The sequence below is a fragment of the Plecotus auritus genome (assembly GCF_963455305.1).
Source record: "Plecotus auritus genome assembly, chromosome: 6".
NCBI classification, from domain to species: domain Eukaryota; kingdom Metazoa; phylum Chordata; class Mammalia; order Chiroptera; family Vespertilionidae; genus Plecotus; species Plecotus auritus.
Window position 1 is genome coordinate 97806634 of NC_137773.1, and position 27866 is coordinate 97834499.

The window sequence follows — 27866 nt, forward strand, 5'->3', positions numbered from 1 at the left end:
CAGCTGCCAATGACCTTCCCAAGCTCTGTGCCTGCCTCCTCCCTGGGACCTGGGAGATGGCGCCTCAGATGGGGGCACTGTGGGTGACCTAGGGGCTGCTCGGCCCACAGCAGCCCCTGGGGACAAGGCAGGCTCCAGCAGTGACTCTCTTGTGGCCAAACTACTCGGGGCCTCAGTTTCCACCTCTGAAAAATGGGGAGTCGGGGTGCCTGAGGTTGGTGGGGCTTCAGAAGTCAGTTTTCTGTAGATGCTATTACCTTCCCCTGTCACTGGGCTCTGACCTTGGGGTCACTGCTCCTCAGCTGGAGGGGAGCCCTCAGCTCAGAATGAGGGCCCCAGGCAGATGGAGGAAGGCTGGGGGAACAGGGGGCAGGGACATATGGACAATGGGGTGAGGGTAAGGAGACTCCCCTAAACACACGCAGAAACCCAGGTGCCTAAAAAATCCACAGATGTCTAAAACATACGGAGTTCCAGAAACATGCATTACCCAACACATGTGGCTCCTGCATACAAAACGCCCCAGAACATGAAGTCCACGATACATGCAGACTCCCCAAACCCACATAGCTCTTCAAACACCCATATCCCCAAACACAGATCGCCAACATACACAGAGCCTTCAACACATGCTGATCCCCCAAATGCACACCGATCCCCAAATACATGCAGACGTTCCACACACACCAGGCCCCTTGCCAACAATGTGCAGGTTCTCAAAGCTCCCCAAATAGATGCAGACTCTATGCTGATCCCCAGTATATTCAAGCCCCCAGACACAGGTAGGGCCCATCCCTCCAGTGGTATCACCCACCCTCTGGCTTCCTAAGGCAAGAGTCAGCACCCTCCAAGGGAACTGAGAATTTGAGGGTGGGGGGTGTCACCCATATGCAGCTCTGAATCCTAGAAACCCAGAATGTTCCAGCTGGAGAAGACCCTTTGGGGGTCCCTTTGTTCCTAGCTCCCTCTGGCATCCTTGGGGAAACTGAGACCCATTGGTGAACCTTCAGACCCACTTTTATAGACCCCTCCCCAGGCCTGCTCCTGGGAGGTCCCATTATGGCCATGCACTGAGGGACCAGGGCTGCAGCTGTGAGCCTGGCCAGACCAGGGTTCAAATCCTGGCTCCAGCCCTAGCTGGTTTGGCTCAGCGGATAGAGCATTGACCTGCGGACTGAAGGGTCCTGGGTTTGATTCTGGTCAGGGGCACATGCTTGGGTTGCGGGCTCGATCCTCAGTAGGGGGTGTGCAGGAGGTAGCTGATCAATGATTCTCTCTCATCACTGATGTTTCTATCTCTCTATATCCCTCTCCCTCCCTCTCTGAAATCAATAAAAATATTTTTTAAAAAAATTCTGGTTCCAGCCCTAACCGGTTTGGCTCAGCGGATAGAGCGTCGGCCTGCAGACTGAAGGGTCCCAGGTTCGATTCCGGTCAGGGCATGTACCTTGGTTGCGGGCACATCCCCAGTGGGGGGTGTGCAGGAGGCAGCTGATCGATGTTTCTCTCTCATCGATGTTTCTCTCTATCCCTCTCCCTTCCTCTTTGTAAAAAATCAATAAAATATATTTAAAAAAAAATCCTGGCTCCACCAGACAGACGCTCATTGCCTGAAGTGCTTTGAGACTCAGTTTCCCTGTTTGTACAATGGGCCCCTGCGAGCTCTGCACCCTTCCCCTTTGTTCCTCCTCTTGGGGAGGCCTCAGGTACCAGCAAATTCCCAGACAACCTCTGTCCCTTTCCAGGCACCCGACACACCAACTCCAGACAGTGCTTCCCTTTCCCAAAGCCCAGGCTGTGCCCTCCCCCTGGAATGCCCTGGTCTGGGAGCTCTCCTTCAAGGCTGAACACAAACTCCTGTTTCTAGAAGCATCAGTTTCCCCAGCCAGGATCCCCATCTCTCCCTGCGGCACTCAGCCCTACTGGATTTTTTAATGTTATTATTGACTTTTTTTAGAGAGAGAGAGGAAGGGAGAGGGAGAGGGAGGGAGGGAGAGAGAGAAACATTGATCATCTGGCTCCTGCACAGCCCCCTACTGGGAATCAAGCTCACACTCCAGGTATGTGCCCTGACGGGGAATCAAACCAGAGACCTCTTAGTGCATGGGACGATGCTCAACCAACTGAGCCACACCAGCTGGGCCCTACTGGATATTTTTGTGTGCTTCCTTGTTGCTTTATTTGATAATCATGTCGCCCCATGAGGATGTCTACTCTGTGAGGGCAAGGATGGCCTCATAAGCACCTGGCACACAGTAGGCCCACAGTCACCCTTCCTAAGTGAATGAACAAACAATGGAAGAAACATTGGCAACTGGTTCACTTTTCTTTTAAATACCTCATGACCCACAAAATACATTTGAGGCTCCCACCTGGCCCACAGGCCGCCAGTTTGAAACTCCTGCTCTAAAGAGCCAACAGCACAACATCCAACTAGATGGTGTTTGTGCTTCTCTCAGGCCAAGGGATGGACCCGCTGAAGTCCCAATGCCATTTCGGAACCATGTCCTGAGGACATTCAGGTCCATCCAACCTGGCACGTGCTCACCTGCCAGAGAGCCCAGATTCTCTGTCACAGACAATGCAAACGGAAGTCCTCTGCCCTATCCAATCTCCCGAGAGACTTGGGATCCTGACTCCTGGGGCCAGGGAGACTACATTCAGAGCCCAACCCTGCTGTCCAAGGCAGATTGGAGCCCAGGGCTGCCCAACTCCCCCGGCAAGGTCCCCGAAGCCACATTGAAGCTACAGGAACGGCCCCAGGTTTCCCTCTTTGTTCCAGAGAAAGATCTCCCCCTGGGGCCCCAGAAATTTATCCCCAGAGGCCCAGCTCTCCCTGCTTGGGAAATTAGCACATCTGTCAGTGCTGGGCAGAAGGGACTCGGCCCACAGCATCACAGACCCAAGATACAGTCAGCAGAGACTCCAAGACAGGGCCTTGGGGCATCTCTGGTCCCCCACTATTCCCCCAGAACTGTCTGGGAGCCCACCAGGTGCCAGGGACACAGGGGCAGGGAGAGGACAGACCCAGCCTGGCCTCCCTCACTGCCTAGTCTTGTAGGGGAGATAACAACAGACATATAATTGTGTCAGGGACAGAGGCCTTCAAGGAAGAAATTCAACAGAGGGAAGGCAGGGGCAGAGGGGCGGATAGGGGGTAGAGGGGAGGGGGAAGGAGCTGCTTTAACAGAGGGGCCAGAGGGCTTTTCTGAAAATGGGGCCTCAAGGATGAGAGGACACCAGCCATGCGGGACTGCTTGATGGAAGGAATGGTAGATGCAAAGGCCCAGAGGTGGGAGCATGCTGGGTGGGTTCCAGACATAAGGGAAGGCCAGTGTGGCTGGGACAGGGTGAGGGGAGACCAAGGAGGGCAGGGAGGCTGCAAGGAGCCTGGGGGATCAGGGTGGGAGGGTGGACTATAGAGCAATGGGAAGCCATAAAGGGTTCATGAGCAGGGGAGGGCTGGGTCTGACTCAGGATTTTCAGCAGAACCAGTGGCTGCAATAGGGAGAAGTCTTGTCTGGGCAGGAGGTTGGGACAGCGTCCATCAGGAGGCAGTGGGGGCTGTGGGTGTGGAAAGTGGACAAGGTAGTCCTGTGCCCACAGCAGTGGCTCCTTATGCCAAACAGCCTCCATGTTTTTCCTTCCAAGGTCCTCACCTTGACCTTGGGTGAACCTGAGCCTGCAGAACAGAACAGGGAAGCCAATGGACCTGAGACTTCCTTGGCCCCTGATGGAGGGTAGGGTGAGGTGGACCTGGATGGGGCTCACAGGCACCTCTGCTTGGTCACAGTTCGGATGGCACCTCAGGCCTGGGCCCACGCACCACCTCATTTACACACAGGGCCTACCTGACCCACAGACAGCCCAGTGAAGCGGAGACAGCCGCCCCGTTTTACACAGGATGAAGCAGGCTTCTTCCCAGGCCACACATCAAGACCCCCACCCCCGGCCAGGTCCCTACGCAAGCCTGGGCATGCACCCCAGGGTGGTCCTGTGGCCACCCAGTCTGGGAAGTGGGTCTGGGTACCATGCGGTCCAAGACACTTGTTCCTGAGCCTGGGGATGACCAGCAACCTCACAAGTCCCCAGGATATATGCCCAGAGAGACCCTTTTGGGGGATCAGAAATGGGACACAAACTGTGTGTGTACCCCATGGGTATTAAGGGGCCGGGCTGGGGTGAGCTCTTTCACCCGAATGGTATCCCAGGCCTATGATAAATCCTTTTAAAAAATGACATCTGTCTCCAGGTGCACGTGCCTCAAATCTTCCGGAAGGCCAAACCTCCAACATGTCTACATTCATTGCATCTGAGTTGGGCAAGAAATGATTTTAATTCCCTTTCTCCTCTTAATTTGCATTTTCCAGATGTCTGCTTGGTTGGGTAATGATTTAATGAAATACATCATTAGTTGGAGATGGGAAGTAAGATGGAGCTCAACTTGCTCAGGTCACAGGGGTGGCCACGGAGCTCAGAGAGGGGCAGCAACCTGTCTGAGGCCATGCAGAGAGCTGGAGTGCCTGGCTTTTGCTCTCTCAAAGGGCTGGGGGGTTGGGGGCATCCCGTGCTCCGTCCTTTCTCTGAAGTGCCTGCGTGTCTGTACCTGGCTTCAGTCTTCCCTCCTGCAAAGTGGGAATTTCAGACCAGATAGTCAGTTCCAGCTCTAGAAATTTCATTCCCTGAAAGCCAAGATTCACTCCTCAGCTCAGACGGGTGGTAGGAGGCAGGCACGGGACAGGAGAGAGAGAGGCTGACTTCAAACCCCACACACCAATCCTTCCAAGTTCCTTCGTCCCAAAAGAGTTCTTTTTTTTTTTTAAATATATTTTATTGATATTTCACAGAAAGGAAGGGAGAGGGATAGAGAGCTAGAAACATCGATGAGAGAGAAACATCGATCAGCTGCCTCCTGCACACCTCCCACTGGGGATGTGCCCGCAACCAAGGTACATGCCCTTGACCGGAATCGAACCCGGGACCTTTCAGTCCGCAGGCCAACGCTCTATCCACTGAGCCAAACCGGTTTCGGCCCAAAAGAGTTCTTATACCCAGACGCCAAAGGTCCAGATATTTCCCAATGAGGATTTCTTGGTCAGGCTAGGCAGGAGCCTCAGCTATGTCTATAAACCTGTTTTTTTTTTTAATTGATTTCAGAGAGGAAGGGAGAGGGAGAGAGAGCTAGAAACATCAATGATGAGAGAGAATCATTGATCGGCTGCCTCCTGCATGCGCCCCCCTGGGGATCGAGCCCACAACCCTGGCATGTGCCCTGCCGGGAATCTAACCATGACCTCCTGGTTCATAGGTCAACGCTCAATCACTGAACTACCACAGCCAGGCATATTTCTGACTTCTCAGGTGTATAGCTGAGAACTGGGGGTGGCCAGGGACCCCAGTCACTGACCAACATCTGCAGCTCTGGACTCTGAGAAAGGTGGGAAGGGGAACCATGACCATGAAAGTAATAGCCACCAGTTTGTCACGTGCGCACTATTATTCCTATACCCATGTACCAGAGGGGGACACTGAGGGGCAGGGAAGGCGGTAGCCCCCCTTCAAGGCAGCTGTGATGCACCACCCCAGGGCTCTGTACCCACCACATGGGTACTCTGTGAGTCCAACAGAGGCCCCACATTTGTTGCATGAGGCAAAGACACCATGGGGCAGGTGAGGGTCATAGCAGTCACAGGCACATAGAGATGGTCACGCCACATGTGGGTCTGGGGCCATGATACATGAAGGTACATGTACAGCAGGAAGGCATGGGGTTATGCACAGGAGCCTCAAGGGTATGGAAAGGGATGTGCTTCGGGAGAGGAGGACACTGCAGCCCAAAGACCAGAAGCAGCTCACAGACGCACACAACAGCGACTGTGGCACCACAACTTTGGACACACAATTCCTCCCCAACTGACATCAGAACTCTCAGACACACACCCCTTGGACACACAACCTCTCAGAAACACAACCCTAGGACTCACAACCCCTCTGACACAATCTGCCCCTTAGGCTCACACCCCTCAGATTCACACCCTTTGGACACACAACCCCTGAACTCACAATCCTAGGACTCACCTCTTAGACACACAACTTTGAAAGCACAGCAGCACACTCAGACCTCCAAACACAGCCCAGCCCAGCCCAGCCCAGCCCAGCCCACAGATGACAATCAAAGGACACTGCACGAGCCTCGTCCAGACAAGCCTCGTCCGGATGCCCCACGCACCTGCTCCGCCTGGACCCTCGGACGCGTGTGCAGGGATCTGCAGCAGCAGCACAGAGTGACCAGCGTTCAGCGGCCACAGGTGCCTTCAGAGCCGGCGGCCCCGCCCCCGGGAGCTGATTGGGCGGGATGATACATTTGCATAGAGGGTGGGCACTTGGGCATGGCTCCGCCTCGGAATTTCAGGGGGCGGGGTCTCAGACTAGGAGTGACACTGAAGATGCTTATAATGAGAGGGACTGGAAGGGGTTCCATTAGACCCGCCAGACTTTCCCCGCTCGCTCGCACTGGCCCACCCTGACCCTACTGTGATCCTGACCCTAATTTGGACCGTCTCTGACAACTGCCAGCCTCAATACAGAACTTTCTCCATCCTGGGTGAAATATAACTCTGCCCCTGATGGCCCCAGAGACTGAGCCCTTCTCAAAGCCAACACTGACCCTTGATCTCACCCAAATGGCGGGACTGCAGTCACCTGTGTGACCCGCCCATCTACAGGAGAGTGACAGACCCCCTCGGTTGCTGGGTGCCTTCCTCCACTTCAAAGGTCAGCTGAAGGGGGCCTCCAAGACTGGGCACCAGCTCAGACCTCTAAACCCACATCTTTCCGGGGTCCTAGCACTGCCCAGCACAGGGCCAGGCCCAGAGGGGTGAGTGAATCAATATGAAAAGAATTACAGGATAAAGGTTGGATTGGATAATCCTGAAGACACCCCCAGTCTGGAGGAGACAGAGCAGCCGCCACACACTCCTCCAGCCCCGTGGGGGTTAGGATGTCAGGAAGCACTTCCCAGAAGAGGGGACATTTTTACTGGGCCTTGAAGTTGTAGTAGTAGTTTACCACGGGGAGAAGAGCTTTCCAAGAGGGAACAGCCCTTGTAAATGTGCAAAGGAAGAGTACAGTTTTTTTGCTGGTGAGATAAGAAAAGTGAAGCCAGAGCAAGAGTAGATAGGATTGGGAGCCCAAGGAGAGGCTGAGAGATGGAGAGGAAGTGGTCAATTATGGCAAATGAAGTGGGGTGCAGGTGTGTTACATGGCTGCCTGGTGTCCACCTTCTCGGAAGACAACAGGAGATGGCTGCACCCCTGGACTCAGGGGTGAGCACGTGGAGATATCATGTGGAGGACACTAAGGCAGGGAACAGGCTTGTACTTCTTCCCATGCCTCAGTTTACCCATCTGTGACATGAGAAGTTTGGAGCCCTAGCCTGGGCACATATTCCTCTTTGGACATAAAATCTAGGGTTCACACTGTGTCATAAGGTAGGAGTCAAGGTTCCTGCCTCCCTACCCGTGCCACCACTGCCCCTCAGTGTCCAATGCCAGACACTCAGGTGTTCCAAGAACACACCAGGGCCCAAGCCAGTCTGGGGGCTTCTGCCTCAACTCCAAGGTGCAGAACAAGGCTTGGGGAGCGTGGAGGTGGCTGGGGAGCCCCAGGCCCCCCGAGGGCCACTCTGTTTACCTGCTGCGGCCTGCTATCTCTGATGCAACAGGCAGGCTCTGGTTACATAAGGGCAGCAGCTGGAGCAGCTCTGGGAGCAGCTGGGGCATGGCAGGAAGGGCGGGTTTGAGCCGAGTTGGCTGGGGCTGCCCCGTACACCCACCTACCTCCTGCCCTCTCCCACCATTAAGGCTCCCTCCTGTGTTCCTGGCCCCATTTCATCTATCACTCACACCCTATTTCCTATAATGGCCCTTCCTTTTTTCCCTTGCCCCTGTTCCTATCCTATACTCTCCCACCACTGGCTGTGTCACTCTTTGTGGACTCCCGTCCGCCATTGGGACAGTCAAAAAATTTTAATATGGTTATATATACGTATATATATTGGTTTCAGAGAGGAAGGGAGAGGAGAGAGAGAGATAGTAACATCAATGACGAGAGAGAATCATTGACGGGCTGCCTTCTTCTCAGCCCCTACTAGGGATTGAGCCCGTAAATTGGGCATGTGCCCTTGACCAGAATAAAACCCAGGAGCTTTCAGTCTGTAGGCCAACACTCTATCCACTGAGCCAAACCAGCCAGGATGGGACAGCCAAAATTTTTGACCTCAGTCTTTTCAGATGAGGGGACATCTCATTTGCTGGAGTAAGATGTTGGAGGATAGAGGGATGGATTGGGGCAGAAGAGGGTGGAAAGGGCCAGAGATGAGGGATCTGAGAAGGGGGCCTGAAGATGGGGGAGACAGTGGTGGGAGGGTGGTGAGGTGGAAAAGCCGCTTCCCCCAAGTCCCTTTTTCCAGATCCTCTTCCACATGGCAGCAGGGCAAGGCTGTGGAGGAGTCTCCATGGCAAGGACAGTGTGGTCTGGCAGATAGAACCTCAGGTTAAAGAACCCTGGTCCCCATCCAGCTCCAATGTCCTCTCACTGTGTGACTTCAAGCCGGTCACTTCACCCTTTTGAGCTTGTTTGTTCCTATGAAAAGTGGGGACAATAGCAGCCTCTCCTTCTTGGGGAGAACCTTTTAAGGCTTACCTTCCCACTCCTCCAAAAGCTTCCTATATCCTCCCTCCCATTTGGGATTCTTCCACCCCCATTCCTCCTTCCAGTCCAGCGCTGACCCAGCAGTTTTGGGATATACGTCCCGCTCTGTCTCCCCAGCCTAGGGGTTCCTCGGGGCCAGGCCCAGTATATAGCAGCACCAAAGGATGTCTCCATGGGTTTCTTATACAACTGGAGAGCCCGGGAGAGGGTATGAGTGGTGGAGGGGCATGGGGACCAAGTTTGGGGCACCCAGAGGCCTCATGAGGGATATAGCAAGGCTAGGAAGGGACTTCCCAGGGGCAGGACCCTTAGAGCAGGGCTGAAATAAAACCATGATTTGGACCAGGCGATAAGGACTAAAAACCAAACTCAAGTCTGATTCCTGCCTTGACCACTGCACACCAACCTAGGGCATTGCTGCCTTCCTGTGCCTTTTATCCCACCTGCAGATCTGAAGGAGCCTCGGGTGAGGCGGGAGTGGGCTGGGTAGAAAAGCCACACTTCGTCACCAGGGCTGGGATCCCTTCCAGATCACCCTCATGGGTGCTACACTCCTGCCCCAAGGCACCGGGAGCTCACTGCCGCTCTTCCAGCTGTCCACCTATCTCTGGGGCTCTGCTAGAAGCAAGTCCTACTGAGCAGGAATGCCACATCAGGGGGAGGGAAGATCAGGAGTGCTTGGGGGCAGATGCGGGATCCTGCTGAGTAGTCCAGCCTCAAGGAGCCTTAGTTCGCTCTCTGAAAAATGGAATCAAGGACGTACGGGAGCGGGGGGTAAGGGTCACAATGCCCCCACTGCAATCAGCCAGGAATGAGGACAATGACCTTTTAGAGGCCGAGTGCCCAGCCAAGCCTTTGCCTCTTGCGCCCCCTGGCGGTCAGATGTTAAGGGGCGTTCGTGGGTGTGAAAGGCGAAGCGGCCATGTAAATAAGATGCAAATTACCAGCCCCCACTCCTTCCCTATGGGCCTTTGGACTCCGTGTGACGGATCTGACAGCCCAGAATCCTGCACAGACCTCTTTGTGAGGTCTATTAGTCTCTGGCTAAGGTTGTGTCCTGGGGCTGTGGGTGGCGGGGAACCCTGGAAAGGTCTGGGGCACCCCACACCTGTCTCATACTTCCTTACAGCGCCCTTGGGATATGTGCAGTTACCTCACTTAGCGGCCTTTCTTTCTGGCCTGTCTCGCTCACTAGGGCATCCCCTGGGCCGGCAGGGCCTGGCGCACAGAGGACAGTCAATATTTGCTGGATAAATGATTGCATGGTGGACAGGTAGAAGGAGGGACAATTAGAGGTACTTTCAGAGCAGGCAAGAAGAGTGATGCTGTGGGGGCCACACACTAGTCAGGGCCTCAATGGGTTGGACCTGAGGTCCCTCCTTCCCCTCAAACTGAGCTGGGGTGATGGGGAGGCGGAACAGCAGCATAGAGGCCCCCTAATACACTCTAGGAGGGGAGAGAGGACTGACTCCTATTTCCTGGCAGTGGGAGGTGGTACTTCCTAGACACCTCCTGTGTCCTTAAACCCTCTCCAGGCCCTCAGGCTCCTCCACAGCCCTGACACCAACCAGGACCCTCTGTTTCTCCCCTAGGTTGCCCCTGGCCCTTGCCACCCTTCTCTCCCAGCCAACCACAGTGCCAAGGGAAATATGGAGGGTTCTCCCAGAGCAGTGGGCCTGATGTAGCTTCCTGATACATTTTGCTGGACACTGTGTTGACACAGCTGGCCTTGGAGGTGTACAGTCTATGGGTCATGACCCCCTAAGCCTAGAATTCGAAGAGATCAGTATAGGCTCTGCAGTTAGACTCAAAGCAATTTTAGCAAATACAGTAATTTAGGGATTAGTGTCAGGTACAGCTGGATTCAGGGTCCCAGGGTGACTTCTCCATCTGGCCCACGCCCAGGGTGGGTGTTTCTGCTTGTGGCAGGATGCCGGCCAGGCAAGCAAGCACACGAATGTCCACCTCAGCTGTAGAAAAGGTCCAGTCTAGCCTTCCTTGTCCAGATGGAGAAAGGGAGGACCAGAGAGGGTCAGTTCTAGGCCCCGTCACACAGCATGTCAGAGGCAAGGCTGGGGCCAAACCAGGCAGGGGTCTGGTCTCCTCTAGCTGTGTGACCTTGCACAAGTCATACCACCTCTGCGCTTCTTTTCCCACCTGTATTTGAGGGTGACACCTACCTTATAGGGCTGTCTAAGGATGAAAGATGACCGTTACAAAGCCCCCAGCACAGTGTAATCAATGGGGATTAACACGGTGGCAGTTATTGGTCCAAGGAAACATGGCTGATGCAGGGTAGGAATCCCCGGGCAGCAAAGCCTTGTCTCGGGACATTATGGCTGGCCTGGGGGTTATGGGCAGGAGCGGGAAAACTGCCACCTCCGCCACCTGATGAGTCACTTCCAAGAAGATAAAGGCAGAGACCAGAGAGGGGGAGGGACTTGCTCAGGGTCACACAGCAGGTCAGTGGTAGAGCGAGGAGTCCAGAGTTGGGTGGTAATCGCCATGCTGGGCTCTGTCTGAGAGAAGGTACATAAGTAAAGCAAGCAGCTGGCATGAGGCAGGCAGGGAAATATGGGATCCACTCTGTTTAGGAGGGGTCCTTGGGATCAGGATAGGGCCTATGACCTGAATAAGGGCAAGAAGATGGCAGAGGGAGCACGAGGGAGCTGGGCTGACAATGACTCTGAGCAGCAGCGGGCACTAGGTCTCCCTCACCCTGCATTCCCCCCACCACTGACCAAACCATCCTACGAGGCCCGTGTTACACAGCATGTCAGAGGCAAGTGGTTAGATGGCAGATCCCTTCTTGGACAACAAAAGGGTGGGTTAGTTCAGAACGCGGAAAACAGGGAGGCTCCTCGCCCCACTCAGCACTGACCTGGTTGGAGGGGCCAAAGCACCTCCAAGTCTCTTCTGGGATCAGGCCGAGGAGGGTGAGGGCAACTCCTCGGGGCTGGAATAAAACATGTGCAGTATCCGTGAGACCAAAGTCAGAGGCCATTAGGCCTGCTCAGCTAGGTTGGACTGTACATCGGGTCACCCTCCCCAGACCCCTGGCCTGAGCCTTCAGGGCATCCTTGGTAAAAATGGGACCAGCCACCTACTTCAGAGGTCATGGCTGGGACTCATGAATGTCTGGGAACTTCAAACCCACAGGGCTTTGCAAAGAGAGATGTTAGCAGCAGCTTGGGGCTTTCAGAAAAGCACTTTGCATTTTCACAACAGCAGGGACAAGCAGGGCATTTGAGAGCACTTGGAAAACCACGAGTTCAAAGTAAAAGCTCTAGCTTTTTGAGGCCCTACTGAGTGCAGGGCGCTGTGCAAGGCACTTTACAGTCAACTCTAGTGATGGCTGTCACCAATAGCAGCAGAACAGCAAACCCAGGTAAACCTAGCATGCTACCTCAGAAGGATTGCTGCACACTCGTTTTACACATTCACAGGCTTTTGTTTGAATGGTTCTCATGTTTTAGTTATCTGTCACAGCAACACAGAGGTTTGTGGGGTTTTTTCTAAATATCTGGTGGGGGACAGGCAGGCCAGAACCCCAAACTACGGGAGCCAGATACATTTCAAAGTAGAATTATGGCTTACAGCAGTGGTCGGCAAACTCATTAGTCAACAGAGCCAAATATCAACAGTACAACGATTGAAATTTCTTTTGAGAGCCAAATTTTTTAAACTTAAACTTCTTCTAACGCCACTTCTTCAAAATAGACTCTCCCAGGCTGTGGTATTTTGTGGAAGAGCCACACTCAAGGGGCCAAAGAGCCGCATGTGGCTCGCGAGCCGCAGTTTGCTGACCACTGGCTTACAGCATGTGTGTATGTGTGTTCAAACGCATATTTATTAAGTTATGAAAAACAAAAAGAACTCCTTCCCCAAAAACTCTCTCCCCGGTGTGCAAGGACTGTAAGTACTTTTCATTTTTATGCCATCTGTCTTCAGCTAAAGCCTCCTCCAGCTCTGGGCAGCCTCCCTGCTGGCTGCCTACCTCCCTGACCCCATCTCCCCTTCGCTCACCTGCTCCAGCCACACCCGTCCTCTAGACGTTCCTCCAACACACCTAGTTCCCCAGCCCCAGGGCCTTTGTCCTTACCACTGCCCTGCCCGCAACATCATCCCCAGTCATTTCTGTCAGCAAATCTTTTAGGCCTCCGCTCCCACTTCCTCTGCCTCATCAGAGAGGCCCCATATTTCCTTTGCACGTTTCTGAAGTGCTCTGGTCTGTTCCGTGTGTACCTGGTTGCTGTGTGTCTCCCTGTGAAACCATAGCATACCTGTCCTGGTCACCTCTCTGTCCCCAGCACCCAGCTCAGGACCAGGCAGGCACACAGCAGAGCCCAGGATCTGGGTACTGAGTGACTGAACTCTCCTGCCACAGACACCAAAGGACAAGAGGAAGCCAGCAGGCATTGTGAGATGAGGAAAGGAAGCTGTCCAAGGAGCGATGGCGGCAGTTCCTGGCTGAATAGCGAAGGTTCTTCCGGCAAGGAGGCAGAGAACAGCAGGGGCGGGTGGTCCTGGGAGCTACCTGTGGCTCTGGGTGGCATTCATGTGGTCCCGGATGCTGATAGCCTGTTTGAGGAGACCCTCCACGCTGCGGAAGTAGACGCTGCTGTCCACAAGGTTCTTCACGGCACTATAATGGGAAGACAGACCCAGTAGGCACCACCCTGCCGCACCCACCAACTGGAGCTCAGCAGGTACCTGGGGGACTCTGTGGGCCTCCCTGAGGGCTCGCCAGGAGCTCAAAGTTTAGATTTCCCTGCCAAGACACGAGGGGCCTTGCAAATGCCAGAAATTCACCTGTGCAACATCTGCAGTAAAAAGTGTCCTATTGTGTGGTTTTATTTTGTTTGTTGTTAATCCTCACTTGAAAATATTTTTTCCATTGATATTTAGAGAGAGTGGAAGGGAGGGAAGGAGGGGAGAAAGAGAGAGAGAGAGAGAGAGAGAGAGAGAGAGAGAGAGAGAGAAAGAGAGAGAAAGATGGATGTGAGAGAGACCCACTGATCAGTTGCCTCCCATACACATGGAGACCAGGGCTGGGGATTGAACCCACAACCCAGATACGTGTCCTTGTCCAGGAATTGAACCCCCAACCCTTCATTTCAAGGGCTGACACTCCAACTGCTGAGCCACACTGACCAGAGCTAAAAGTGTGGTTTCCTTTTGTTAAAGAAAAAAAAATCACTTCCATTTATTATCAGAGACTTGCTTGAAAATGGCCACAAAATCAAAGGGAGGAGCATTCACTGCTACCCACTCTGTTAACTTGTTCATCTTATGCCACCAAGTGTAGTCAGCTTTTCTAGTATTTGATTGCCCAACTTGATTTAAAAACTCACTAATAAAACAAGAACATGAATGAAAAAAGAAAAAAAACTTCACTAACATAACTCACTATTAAATAGTTTACGCCAATTTAACATCTTTCAATTTTACACCAACCATTAACACTGCATAAAGCATTTCAAATAACTAAAAGCCAAGGGCTCACTCTGGCCAGTGTGGCTCAGTTGGTTGAGCGTCGTCCCATACACTGAAAGGCTGCTGGTTCAATTCCCAGTCAGGGCACATGACCAGGTTGCAGGTTCAATCCCTGGTCTGGGCACATACAGGAGGCAACTGGTCAATGTTTATCTCTCTGTCTCTCTCCCTCTCCCTTCCCCTCTCTCTCTCTAAAATAAAAAACACACACATATTTTAAAAATAAATAAATAAAAGCCAAGGGCTCGCTCATGTCCATAAAGCCATGGACCACCATCCTTAGGAAGATGCCATTTGTCCCAGTCACTCCCTGCCCCAGTGGAGGGGCTAGGACTGCTGATGGCAGAACACTCAGCTCAGTGGCCCCAGTAGCAGGACTTCCTTTCAAGGAACCTTTACCCACACAGCAGAAACAGGCAAGCAAACCCCAGTGCCACAGATGAGAAACGTTGGGAGTGTCTAGCCTCCACCAAATGACCCACAGGCCATGCCAGGTGCAAACAGCACCTCTAAATAAAGTGGCCAAACTCCTGAGGCAAATGGAACAAGCCAAGGCATTAAATACAGTTTCAGAAACCAACAGAAGTGCAGGAGAAAAGGCCAGCAGAGCTGCCATAACGCAAAAAAAAACAACCAACTACAGTTTTTCACCCTCAGGCATCTTTCCCCTGGGGCGGAGGAGACAATCTGAAAATTTAGAGAAAATTTAAACAACAAAAAACCCAAAAACAGTCCTAGCTGGTTTGGCTCCGTAGATAGAGCATCGGACTGCAGACTAAAGGGTCCCAGGTTCGATTCTGGTCAAGGGCACATGCCTGGGTTGTGGGCTCGATCCCCAGTGGGGGGCATGCAAGAGGCAGTCGGTCAATGATTCTCTCTCATCATTGATGTTTCTATCTCTCTCTCCCTCTCCCTTCCTCTCTAAAATCAATAAAAAAGTATTTTAAAAAAACCCCACAAATGGGCCCTGGCTGGTTTGGCTCAGTGGATAGAGCATCGGCCTGCAGACAGAAGGGTCCCGGGTTCGATTCCGGTCAAAGGCACATGCCTGGGTTGCGGGCTTGATCCCCAGTGGGGAGGCGTACAGGAGGCAGCCAATCAATTATTCTCTCTCATCATTGATGTTTCTATCTCTCTCTCTCCCCCTCTCCCTTCCTCTTTGAAATCAATAAAAATAAAAATATTAAAAAAAAGACAAACAAATGGTACATCCACATTCACAGCAGTATTATTCACAATAGCTAAAACATGGAAGCAACCCAGCCCTGGCCAGTATACTCAATTGGTTGGAGCATCCCGTTACCTGACGGGGCATGGGTTTGATTCTTGATGGGGGCACATGCCCAGGTTTCGGGGTTCAGTCCCCAGTTGAGAGGCAACCAATCAATGTGCTTTTCAAATTGGTGTTTCTCTCTCTCCCTTCCTCTCTCTAAAATCAATAAATATATCCTCAGGTAAAGATTTTAAAAAAGAAAAAAAAACACACCCCTGGCCATTTTGCTCAGTGGTTAGAGTGTGGGCCTGTGGACCCAAATGTCACAGGCTCAATTCCTGGTCAAGAACACGTACCTCGGTTACAGGTTCCATCCCCAGTCTCCGTTGGGGCAAGTGTGGGAGGTAACCAGTTGTTGTGTCTCACATCGATGTTTCTTTAGCTCTCTTTTTTCTCTCTCTCTCTAAAGATCAATGAAAAAAATATCCTCTGGTGAGGAGTAAAAAAAAAAATAGGAACTAGGGGAGGGTGGTGGTACGGGGGAGAGCTCAACCAAAGGACTTGTATGCATGCATATAAGCCTAACCGATGGACACAGACACCAGGGGGGTGAGGGCATGAGTGGGGAGGTGAGGGGCGATGAGGGGATAAGGACATATGTAATACCTTAATCAATAAAGAAAAAAAAAGGCAACAGAAAAACAAACAAACAACAAACCATGGAAGCAACCCAAATGCCCACTGACAAATGAATGGATAAACAAAACTTGGAATTTTACTCAGCCTTAATGAGGAAGAAAATTCCAACATATACTATAACACGGATGAGCCTTGAGGACATTACTCTAAATCAAGCATGTCAAACACGCCGCCGGTGGCCCACCGGCCATGAGTTTGACATATTTGCTCTAAATGAAGGAAGACAAGACACAAAAAGACAAATATTGTATGATTCCATTCATGTGAGGTCCCTCGAGTAGTCAAATTATAGAAACAGAAAGCAACGGTGGGTGCCAGGGGCTGGGGGGGCAGGGATGGGAGTTAGTGTTTAATGGAAACAGAGTTTTAGTTGTGCAAGATGAAAAGTTCTGGAGATGAATGGTGATGGTTGTATAACAATGTGAATGTACTTAATGCCACTGAACTAGTACTAAAAAGTGGTTAAGTTGACAAATTTTATGTTTCCCCAACCTTGTTACACCCTCCTATGATAGATGGGGTGGGGATCAGAGCTGGGAAGAAGCCTGCCCGAGGCACACAGAGGTTGAGCAAATAGTGGGGAGCACAGGCCTAGGCTAGAACCTGCTGTGTGGCCAGGGAAATTGAGACTCACATGCCACCCCCCTCAGGTGGGCTTGGCAAGACAGGGCTCACTAGGGAGCTGGCTGAGATGCTCCTGAATGCCCAGGCGGAGACCCCCAATGCACAGCGAGGTGATCCTGGGAATGGGGAGGCTGAGGTGCTCACCTACAGGCATACTCCACTGTGTAGATGGCTCCCTGGCTCTGCTCCTCCCACCGTTGCATGTCGGCCTGTGGGGGTTGTGGGGTGGGGGCTGTTAGGCAGGGGGAGGCTGCCACCTCTATTATCCCAGCTCTCTGGGATGAAGCACCCGATCACCATGGCTACAGAGACTGGTCCCCTCCAGCCCCCAACCTTTCTTCCTCCAACTCTTCCCTCATGAGTCCAGGCTTTCTGTGGACACCTAGCTACTATGTCTTTGCATCAACTGTTCCCTCTCCCTGGCATGCTTTTCCCTCTAGTCTTCACACAGCTGCCTCCTTCTCACCATACAGGTCACAATTAATCTAGGACTGCTGCTCCTTCTTCCGAATCTGCCCCACATCTGTCCACCCACAGCCCCAACCTCAGTGACCACATGCCTCCTTGCTTGTGTTCCAGCCTTGACTCATCCCAAGAGCTCCTGCTCTACCAGCAGGCCCCAGCTCACAATGTGCAGGCCCTGCAGGGGTTGGTGGCAGGGGTGCATGGGGCTCACCTTATGCTGGGCCAGTTCTGGCAGAGAGCGGCGCACATGCTCCTGGAGCCGGTAGAGGGCCACAGATGGCTCATTGGCCAGGACGTAGACGCTCTCAGTGAACTTGTCTGTGACTGGTTCCAGAATTGACAGTGGAAGGTGGCAAAATAAGGGAAAAGGGTGCACAGACACAAAGAAACAAAGCATAAGACTCCTGATTGCTCAACCTATGAGGCCAGCCAGAGCAGTGAGGAGTCTCTGGTGTCCCCTCCAGCAGCTGGGTAACCTGTGGCCCAGGTGAGAGGATGAAGGACATGGTCACAGATGGCCTCATTCATATTATCAATGCATCCAGTGAACTCATGATCTTCCCCCTCCCAATTCTACTTGTAGTGGACATTGCTGCTGCCCACTCGGATCTCCTCAAATTCCTTTTACCCCAGTGAATAAATCTGAGATTCCTCCTAGAAGGATCCACTGGTTACTGGATCTGAAAGTGCCTGAAAGTTTATTTATATCCCTGGGTGGCCCTCAGCCATGACAGACCATTGAGGGGTATGAAAAGTCTGTGCCCCTTGCTGTGTGTTGGGACAATTTGGAGGTGTGACTCACTCCCCTAAAATCTCCTTGCCAAATCAGGCTGAGACCAACCTCTGAGGGGTTTTACCTGAGGTTGCTCTTTGCTCAGCCTCCTCCCCAGCCCTGTTCTGTTCCCCCTAGTCTGTGGGGCTCTCCTGGTAAGTTAATTACACACAAATCCTCATCCCAGGGTCTGCATTCTAAGTCAGCTGGTCATCCATGAGGAGATCTTCTGGTTCTGACACAGAACAAAGTCCAACCTCACCCATGCTTATCACTGCACTGACCACACTGGTCCAGGTATGGCCACTTCCCACTTGCATGCCAGACTCAGCCCCTCCTGCCAACAGTCCCATATGCACACAACAGATGGAGTGAACTCCTAATGAACACATCAAATATGACCCTCCCTTGCTTGGAAGCCTCCCATGGCTCCCATCAGCCAGAGAATAAAATCCGCTTTCCTCACCATGGCCCCTAAGGTCCTGCGTGTTCTGCCAGCTGTTGACTTCCCTGCCCTCTTTGCCTTCTGCCTGGGCACAATGCCTCCTGGCTGTTACTTGGACACTCCCAGCACTGTCCAAAAGAACTTTCTGAGATGATTGAAAGGTTTTATAATCTATACTGTCCAATGAGGTAGCCACTACTGGGCACCTGAAATGTGACTAATGTGACTCAGAAACTGATTTTTTAACTTTAATTAATTCAAATACCCATAAATACTGTGACCAGTAGCTACTGTATTACAGCAAAACTCTGAACACTTTGCCACCTCAGGGCCTTTGCCTGTGTTGTTCCTGCCACTGACACTACCCCTCCCCCCACCTCCACCCCCATCCCCAGCTTCATCCCTCATGTCTCAGCTGAAATGTCACCTCCTGGGCAAAGCCTTCCCTAATCACCAAGAATAAACACATGTCCCTCATTCTCAATCTCAGCACCTTGTTCGTTTCTCTTATACTTAAATTCTTGTTCTTTACTAAGTTATATATTTATAGAAAAAAATTAATTAAAGCTTGGATTTGTGAGGACTGGGGCTTCTCTAAGCCTCAGTTCCTCATTTGTAAAAATGCAATGATAACAGTAGCTACTCTCAAGGTTTGCTACAGAGATGATCCTATGCTACTGCCCAGAGCAGTGTGGTTGGCAAGAGAGAACCCTGACATGTCTGGGAATCAAAGGAAGTCGTGCATTAGTCTGTCCACTGTGAATTAGTCCAGCTCACCAGCCCAGCCTGCCACCTCCAAACTGTATAGTTATAGAAACTTTTACCCTCCTAGGCCTCCTCCTTTAGAAAATGAGCATGTACTAGCTTACAGCTGTGTTCTTACAAAAGCGGTGGAATTAAATGTACTTGTGCCTTCTAACTAATTAGAAATAACATGTGGCTCAGTGGTTGAGCCTTAACCTATGAATCAGGAGGTCATGGTTCAATTCCTGGTGAGGGCACATGCCCAGGTTTTGGGCTTGATCCCCAGGATAGGAGGTATGCTGGAGACAGCGGATCAATGATTCTCTTATCAGTGATGTTTCTTTCTTTTAAAAAAAAATATTTTTATTGATTTCAGAGAGGAAGGGAGAGGGAAAGAGAGATAAAAACATCAACGATGAGAGAGAATCATTGATCGGTTACCTCATGCATGCCCCACACTGAAGACGGGCTCGCAATACTGGCAAGTGCCCTGACCAGAATCGAATCCTGACTTCTTGATGGACGCTCAACCACTGAGCCATGCCGGCTGGGCATCAGTGATGTTTCTCTCTTATCTCTCCCTTCCTCTCCAAAATTAATTTTAAAAAATTGTTTAAAAGACAACGTGTGTGATAAAATAACAAGAGACTTCATAATTTAGAAAGTTTATGGCATTTTGTAATTTGTAACTATGTGATTATAAATATATGGTAAGTCAATGTAAACACACACAAATACGTAACTATAAGGCAACAATACGCACGACTGCCACGCCCCAAGCTTTCTTCCAGTGCATTACAAATATCAGTTCATCGAGTTCTCACAAGCCTATGAAGGGAGGGAGGACTATACTCCACAATTTACAGATGACAAAACCGAGGCACGGGGACTTTCTAAAGGTTTCAAAACTAGTCAGAAGCCGAACCAGGTTTCAATGGCAGTGCAATCTCTGCCCTTCACGCTCCCTCCCCGTCTTTGCCCCCCCGTCAAGATGCCCCTCCGTGAATTCCTGGGCTCTTCGTACAGCCTGGCGCCTCGCATTACCTTTCTTCCCCTTGAGCTGCATCTCCGGTTCCTCCATAGCGACAGAGGCCCGTTAAACTTGAAAACCGGAACCGGAAGTCTGGGGATGGTGACAGCTCCCTAAACCTTCCCCTGTGAAACCGCACTTGGCCCGGCCACTATTCCAGTACCCATTGGCCTGCCCTCTCCGTTCCTCCATCTCTACCTAACCCGGAGAGGGGCCGTGAGTGAGAGACTGGGTAAGGGGGCACACCGGGAGGCAGGTGAGGAGGGGGCTAGGATCCCATGAAGCTCCAGAAGGGACACTGTGGAAGGGAAGAACCCCCTTTTCCAGGGTAGGATGAATTGGGGAACGCTCTACACACCGCTCACTTAGGACCGTAGTAACGGCCTCTTTGCACCTCACTGCCATCAAATCCCTGCACATGTTTATGAGCCCCCAAGGCCCAGAGGGAGCATTGTTGTGGACGGAGACGACATGGAGTCGCCCCTTTAAATCCTGGACGCCCCGCCTGCTTCCTCCCCCTTGCCCTCGAGGGAGAAAGCACCGCCTGCCCGCCCCAAACTGGGGCCGATTGGCTTCTAACAGGCGCAATGAGATCCACCGAACCTCCTGAGGCTCCGCCCACTTCTCTGACCCCGCGGGACTAGAAGGCGCAGGAACAATTGCACCGCTCGGACTCCAGCGGAAACCACGCCCCTTCAATCCTTAAAGGGCCAGAAGCAGCTCCTACTGCTGCTGCCCTTCCGCACTTTTGGGGGGCAGGGTGCGCAGGCGCAGTGGGGGGCCTCTGGGGTGGGGGTAGTGGTCGAGTATCAAGTTGCTTTCTGTCCCGGCAGAAGAAGCCAGAGCGCTGACCATCCAGGCTCCAGCTTGCTTCCCGCTACATCAATTGGAGGGGAAAAGTTTGTGAATTGGGCCTCCAAGTTTTGGGGGATTCGGGCTTGCGGCGAGGGGTGACAGAGAAGGTTCGTGGAAGGTGAGTGAACCTCCTGGATCAGCTTGGAGGGACGGGTGGGATGGAACCAATTACATCTTTGTTGATCCCTCCGTCATTCCGGGGACCACCCTCCAAAAAAATAACCACAGCGAACATTTATAAAACTCTGCCGGTTTCAGGCCCCCAGCTTAGCTATGTACAGATATGACTTCTTTTAGACCTCATTTCCCCGTCTTATTAATTTGGATACAAGTTCAGAGTAGGTAAGGCATGTGCCCAAGTTCTCACAGCCTGTAAGTGGAAGGATTCCAACCCAGATAGTTGACCCCAGAGCCAGGACTTTTAAGCAATGACTGTTGGATGTGTCCTGGTGGTGGTGGATAGTGGGCCTGAAAAGGAATTGATTTAATTTCCCTGCTGAGCCTGAGTTTATCCACTCTCACTGTGCAAGGCCAGTTATGCAGTTGGTACCTAACTTCATAAGAATTGTTCGTAAGTATTGTCATCTCTCCCCTTTAGGTGCCTCCATTAGCTCCCCACATGGAGCCCACCCAGCCTTCAGAGGACCTCAGCCTGACCCAGCAGCCTCCCACCCCAGAATTTGGGGAACCTGAAGACACCAGGGATGAGGCCCCCGATGGCTCAGACACAGTGGTGCTCAGTCTCTTCCCCTGCACCCCAGAGCCTGGGAATCCTGAACCAGATGCTGGCGCCTCTTCACCTCAGGGTAGATACTGCCCGGGGCTCCAGCCTCTGGGATGCAAGGACTGTGGAATGTCAGGCCCTAGATAGAGCCTCTGTTTTATGTCCCACCACCTAGGGCAGTGGTCAGCAAACGGTGGCTCACGAGCCGTGGTTTGCCGCTCTGTTGACTAATGAGTTTGCCGACCACTGGACTAGACTAAATGTTACCGTGTAGTTGGAAGCTGTGAGGATTAGGCAATTGTGGCATATTGTGTGCAAAAGGTAAAGGGTAGTATATGACAGTGGTCGTTGCCGACCACTGACCTAGGGCATACATGTCTTCCTGGTCCACCCAGCAAGGGATTGCTTATTTGTTTTTATTATGGTAAAATCCACATAACATAGAAGTTACCATTTTAACCAGAATTGCATATAATTTAGTGGCAGTAAATACATTCACAGTGGTGGGTAACCCCAACCTCTATCTAATTCTAGAACATTTCCATCACTCAAAAGGACCTAGGTCATGACTTCCACACAGCTGGACCCTAGAGCTGTCAGTCTCTCAGGAGACCTGATGGCCTTGCCCCATACCTTATTTAAATCTCTGATGACAGGCAGGGCCCAGGACCCCACTCAGGGTACTCCGAGAGCTGCCTTTTCCGATGATCAACAATCTCCAAATTCTTCAGGTTTTCAGATGACCCATTGATGTCTGTGGGACATCCCCAGATTGGCCAGTGGGTCCTATAGCTTCCAGCTTCTCAGGGCTCAGCTCCAGTAGCATCAGTGGAGTGGAAGAGAGAGTCATGCAGTGTCTTTGGTAGCTCTAAACCCCCAGGGTCTAGCTTGAAGCCCCAGAACCCTTCCTCTCTCTTCCACCAGGCAACTCCCTAAAGCACTCCACGACCCTCACCAACCGGCAGCGGGGGAATGAGGTCTCGGCCCTGCCGGCCACCCTGGACTGTGAGTGGCCCCTGTCCTTAACAGGGAGGGGGAGGGGGATGGCAGGGCTGAGAGGAGCAACTTGGGACAGAAGCTAAACTGAGGCACAGAGCAAGGATGGGACAGGTGAGGACACTGCCTCTCTCTGGCCCCAGCCCTGTCCATCCACCAGCTTGCAGCCCAGGGAGAGCTGAGCCAGCTGAAGGAGCATCTGAGGAAAGGTGTGTGTCTACACCCATGTGCTTGTCTGACCTGGTGTGCTGGTGTGTGCATGGGTGCTGTTGTGACCTGTGAGTGTCCATGCGTGCCTGTGTCTATGCTTGTGTACAAGCGTGGTCACTTGTGTGTATCCACATGTGTCCCCCCATCTGACCCCAGCTGCCCACCTGATCCCCACTCCCACAGCTTTGGGGAGAGTGGGCAGGGGTGCAGCCCAGTGGTACCACCCCCTCCTGCCAGGCGACAACCTCATCAACAAGCCGGACGAGCGTGGCTTCACCCCCCTCATCTGGGCCTCAGCCTTCGGAGAGATAGAGACCGTCCGATTCTTGCTTGAGTGGGTGCGTCCCTGCCCAGCTGGGGACTTCCAGGGACTTGAGGGCGGCCAAGTCTCAGCTGAATCTGCCAGTGCTATGTCTTTAAATGTGGCTGCCATGGGGACCACAGGATTCCAGGGGATCTCCCACTCCTCCCATCACCACTCTCTCTGCTCCCCCCAGGGTGCCGACCCCCACATCCTGGCCAAGGAGCGGGAGAGCGCCCTGTCACTGGCCAGCACAGGTGGCTACACAGATATCGTGGGGCTGCTGCTCGAGCGTGATGTGGACATCAACATTTACGACTGGGTGAGGCACCACATGCCGGCCCTGGGCTCCTTGCAGGGTACCAGGCCTGCTCTGGATGCTAAGAACACAAGACAGACTCCTCCCCAAGCCTCACAGATCTCCTAGGTTTAGTGGGAAGGGAGGGAGGGAGGAGCCAATATAGAAACACTCAGCTGAGATGTAGTGAATAATGCTGTGATGGCAGTCACATAGGCAGCTGGCGATCTGCACAGCCAAGGGAGGTCAGGGAGGGCTACCTGGAAGAGGGACATCTAAGCTGAGCCCCAAAGGAGGAGCTAGACCTGCCAGGTGACAAGGAACAAAAAAAAAAGAGAGAGAGAGAGAAGGACCCACATTAAATTGGAGGGTGCTGGGTGGTATGAGAATCCAGTAAAGGTAGTGCTGGTTTCCCCCTCCCTCACAGAATGGAGGGACGCCACTGCTCTATGCCGTGCGTGGGAACCATGTGAAGTGCGTGGAGGCCTTGCTGGGTGAGTGGGAGTAGAGGCTGACCTTGGGAGCCCAAGAGCCCTAGCTGGCACTGCAGGAATCCTGAGGGCCAGGGAGGGGTCAGAGCGCTGCTTGAACAGATCTTGCCTGCTTTTCCCAAAGGACTGATCAGGGGGCAGGTGGTGGTGGGACACCACAGGGGTCTGGTCTCAGGGACCCTGGAGGTGGGAGTTCTGTTGGCCACATTCTCAGGAGAGCTCAGTCTCTTGTCCAAGGTCACATGGGCAACCAACAGACCTGGGGCTTTGTCTTTGGGGGTCACTGGATCTCCAGAGTCCCATGCCCCATTCTGGGCTCCCAGTCCTCCCCTGCAGCACCTGCTCTGCTTTGTAGCCCGAGGAGCTGATCTCACCACTGAAGCTGACTCTGGCTACACCCCAATGGATCTCGCTGTGGCTCTGGGATACCGGAAAGGTCAGCCTGAGACACATGGGGAAGTGACAGGGTGCTGTAGGTGGGGTGACCAGAGAGAGTACATGGGGCATACCTCTTGGATACTGGCAACAAGAGTGTTCACATTAGCAAACATTGAGGATCATTGTGTACCTGGCTTGGGCATGTGCTAGGCCTAGTTCTCAGGGGGTTCCTATGATTTGGAGGTGGAGGTCCATGTGTGTCAGTGACTGAGGACATGATGGAGGACACTCAGGCACTGAGAGGCCCAAAGGAGGCCCTGGCCCCACCTCAGGATGGATGGGGGTCACAATGGGCTTCCTGGGGACCCAGGGGGAGGGAGGATGGTCCAGGCTGGAGGAACATCTCATGCAGAGGCCTGGCAGGGTGAGGACACCCAGAGGGAGGGAGCTGGACCACAGTGCACAGGGCCATGGAGGTCACTCTTCTCTGAGGCAGGAAGTGGGTATAAGTAGAGACCCCAGTTTGACTCCTCACTTCTCCATTTGCTTCCCCACTCATGAAATGGGGTGATCCTAACAGAACCAACCCCTGGGGTCATGGGGGAGGGAGAGATTGATGGTTTGGGAAATATCCCCTCCTTTCTTCAAGGAGCCTTCCATTTGGGACAAATCAATCTTCATAGCCCTTCTTGTCCTTTCATACATATAACAATTCACCAATTTTGTTTTGTAAGGAATAACTCTGAAATGCCTCCAAAAAACATTTTTATAAACTTAGGGGAAACTGAGGTTCCTGGGATAGGGGCCTGTCTTCCCAGCTGCGTCCTGGGAGGGGTGTGGATTTACCTATGTATGAAATCCATGTCCCAGTGTGGGAAGGCCCCTGTTCTTCCCCAGAGGGAAGGGTATAGTTCTCAAGGTAGTAACCCCCGGCGAAGGGAGGGTGCAGGTGGGCGTGTTTCTCTGCAGCCCCAGTCCCATTCATGGCCCATCCTTTCCTTGTCCTTTTTTCAGTGCAACAGGTGATCGAGAACCACATCCTCAAACTCTTCCAGAATAACCTGGTGCCCGATGATCCTGAGTGAAGGCCACCTACCCCACAGGGACTCAGACACTCAGGGAACAAAACGGTCGACCCAGAGTTGGGGGAACCCAGAACTGGCTTCAAAGGCAGCTCCTGGACAGATGGTGGGAGGGATGCTTCCCAGCAAAAATCAATAAACCTGTGCAGAACTTGCAGGACTGTGCTGTGCTTCATGAGGGTCTCCTGGAGGAGGCGGCTGCCCAGTGGCCTCACACCTTCTCCCCCAGCACTCTCAGGTGGTAGATGACCACACGGCCAAAAAAGTCAGTGGGGTCCTCAAATGTTACCTTTAGCTGGTCCACTTCAGCAGCTGGTACAGGAAAGGTGTGAGCATAGCAGTCAAGGGAAACAGCTTAATGTTTAACTGTCTGCAACCCCTACCCAGTCAGGGTCAGACATGCTGTAGGTCCCTGAGACACAGAACAGATTACCATCAGCCCGTTTCATAGATGAAGTAATGCACGCCAAGAGGCCACTTGCTGGAGGCCACACACAGCGGGCAGCTTTTAGAGGCACAGACCACCCCCACCCAGAGGCCAGGGTAGGATATCTGAATGGAGTTGTTGTCTTCAGGGTAGAAATCCACGATCTTATTGAGAGCCTCACTCCTCTGAGAACCTGCAGCAGGGAAAGAGGCATACTGTGAGGCCAGGGAGTCCCCTCCGACCCCTTCTCCCCCTCTTCCAGGGCTTTCCAGTACCTTCTAGGCAGCCCCGGCGACTGGAGAACCCCCCCTGGAACTGGATCTGCAGCTGGGAGACACGGATTCGCTGGGGAAACTCTAGTATCACCCACTGGGAGGGGCCCTGGAAGCAGACAGGGAAACTGAGGCCCACAGTTAATTCAGGCTCAAAGCAGTGCAATTCTCTCTCTCTCTCTCTCTCTCTCTCTCTCTCTCTCTCTCTCTCTCTCTCTCTCTCTCTCTCTCTCTCAGCACATGTTCCCTCCTGGCCAACACGACTAAGCCCAACTGTGGTGCCCTGGAGTTCTCAAGGCACCCTGGACCCCTGAATCTGATTCACATAAGGGGTGGAGGAGCTCACCTGGTCTGAGTTCCAGCACGTCTCCTCATCCTGGTCGAACAGGTGCTTCTTTCCAAACTGCCGGGTGTTGCGATTCAGAACCGAACTCACCCTGGAGGCACCAGAATCAGGGCGAGGAGAGGGGCTGAATTCAGTACTGAGGGCCCAGCTCCCACCGGTCCACCCCTCCTCACCACCGGCTTCACAAACCCCATGCTCTATCCAAAGAGAGTTCAACCCCAAGCTGAGGAAGGTACCACTACTGCCCGCCCCCACCTCCTCAGACCCTCACCTGCTCACGGTGTCTGCACAAACCAAAGAGTGGGTCATTTTAGCTCCACAAGACCTCCGGGTTCAGAGTTGGGCTCAGCACGGGTTCGAATCCCGGCGCCAGCACAGCCACAATGAGATCTAGTCCATGCCTCTGAGCTGGAACGTCCTCGCCTGCAGCAATGGACAAGAACCGTCACCACCCCACCCTTTCCAGCCCTAAATTTCGCCTTGATCACCCCTTGCCGGAAAAACTGGGGATTTTGCCAGTGACCCGAGGCCAGGTGTCCTGTGGGTTTTGGGGGGCGGTCGCTCCCGCTCCGAGGCTGTTTCTTTGGGAAAAAAAGAACCAAAAATCTGGATCCCGGAACCGCGCGGAGACCGCGCAGAAGCAATGACGCTGCGGCGAGGCGCCGTCGTTCCCAGGGCGGGGTTTGACTTGAGCCCCACCCCTGAGTGCCCTCCTCTTAAAGGGCTCGCGCCCAGTGATTGGATTAAGGCGGGCACCTAAAAACAACTGTCGACGGTATGTGGGACGCTGTCCTTTGGTGCCCGCAGGTATAGAGCACTGGTTTTGGAAATCGATATACTTCTTATAATGATGAGATTCTATCTGGGGAAGTCTGCCAAATCCATTTCCTAACTGCTAATGCAAACTGGAAACCCATGTACCTGACAGCCTCCCAGAAGCAAAGGAAGAGGTCATGATATTGCAGGTACAAGAAGTCTTCATCAGCCTCATGTGTCCTGGCTGAAACACAGGAGGCCGGGCCTTCAGTTCTGTCTTCCCAGTAAATGCTGCCTGGGATAGGCTTTTTGTAGGAGGGGGCATGTGAAGTGGGTTTTGAAGGATGAACAGGAGTTTGCCAAACCGGATTACACAAATAATAGATTCCAGGCTAAAGATCTGGTTCACTGATTCACTAAATAACTGCCACTCCCTACTGCCCAGCTCTGTGTTGGATGATGCCAAGGACTGTAAGAGGCCTTGGTTCCATCCCTGCACTTGATGAGGCCCCAATCTGGGTAATACAGAG

General features: G+C 52.7%; 4 protein-coding genes across 11 annotated transcripts in view; 1 reads left to right on the plus strand and 3 right to left on the minus strand.

Annotated features, from left to right (window-relative positions):
- LOC308249960 (myocyte-specific enhancer factor 2B-like) overlaps positions 1-20243 on the minus strand; it is a 30714-nt gene extending 10471 nt beyond the window's left edge. Inside the window, exons 1-4 of one of the 2 annotated variants that reach the window (XM_080672118.1) lie at positions 20215-20243; positions 17421-17533; positions 13250-13357; positions 11594-11668 (exon numbers count right to left, since the gene is read on the minus strand). In XM_080672118.1, the coding sequence (XP_080528244.1) occupies positions 11594-11668; positions 13250-13268 (94 nt within the window). In that variant the 5' untranslated portion in view covers positions 13269-13357; positions 17421-17533; positions 20215-20243. Of the gene's footprint in view, positions 1-11593; positions 11669-13249; positions 13358-16888; positions 16912-17420; positions 17534-20214 lie in introns of those variants that run through there. The other variant, XM_080672117.1, reaches the window with a different exon arrangement.
- Positions 4515-20340, minus strand: BORCS8 (BLOC-1 related complex subunit 8). Its single transcript, XM_080672127.1, has 5 exons — positions 20215-20340; positions 17421-17533; positions 16889-16953; positions 13250-13357; positions 4515-4625 (listed from the first exon to the last, which is right to left on the minus strand). Exons 1-5 carry the CDS (start codon positions 20249-20251, stop codon positions 4613-4615), a joined length of 336 nt encoding a protein of 111 aa, XP_080528253.1. The 5' UTR covers positions 20252-20340; the 3' UTR covers positions 4515-4612.
- RFXANK (regulatory factor X associated ankyrin containing protein) lies at positions 20323-25690 on the plus strand. 5 transcript variants are annotated; one of them, XM_080672121.1, is made up of 10 exons: positions 20323-20432; positions 21034-21173; positions 21654-21861; positions 22704-22784; positions 22919-22984; positions 23169-23323; positions 23483-23608; positions 24012-24078; positions 24431-24511; positions 25468-25690. In XM_080672121.1, the coding sequence occupies exons 3-10, from the start codon at positions 21675-21677 to the stop codon at positions 25536-25538; spliced, it is 834 nt and encodes a 277-aa protein (XP_080528247.1). In that variant the 5' UTR covers positions 20323-20432; positions 21034-21173; positions 21654-21674; the 3' UTR covers positions 25539-25690. The 5 variants fall into 5 exon arrangements, with proteins under 5 accessions (XP_080528247.1, XP_080528249.1, XP_080528245.1 ...); XM_080672123.1 differs by having other exon boundaries at positions 20330-20432; positions 23223-23323; XM_080672119.1 differs by lacking the exon at positions 20323-20432 and having other exon boundaries at positions 20890-21173; positions 23142-23323.
- NR2C2AP (nuclear receptor 2C2 associated protein) lies at positions 25203-27258 on the minus strand. Of its 3 annotated transcripts, XM_080672125.1 has the most exons (6): positions 27104-27258; positions 26852-27003; positions 26581-26671; positions 26238-26343; positions 26088-26155; positions 25203-25863 (listed from the first exon to the last, which is right to left on the minus strand). In XM_080672125.1, exons 2-6 carry the CDS (start codon positions 26887-26889, stop codon positions 25747-25749), a joined length of 420 nt encoding a protein of 139 aa, XP_080528251.1. In that variant the 5' UTR covers positions 26890-27003; positions 27104-27258; the 3' UTR covers positions 25203-25746. The 3 variants fall into 3 exon arrangements, with proteins under 3 accessions (XP_080528251.1, XP_080528250.1, XP_080528252.1); XM_080672124.1 differs by having other exon boundaries at positions 26852-27238; XM_080672126.1 differs by having other exon boundaries at positions 25610-25862; positions 26087-26155; positions 26238-26289; positions 26852-27228.
- Positions 27259-27866: the final 608 nt, after the last annotated feature.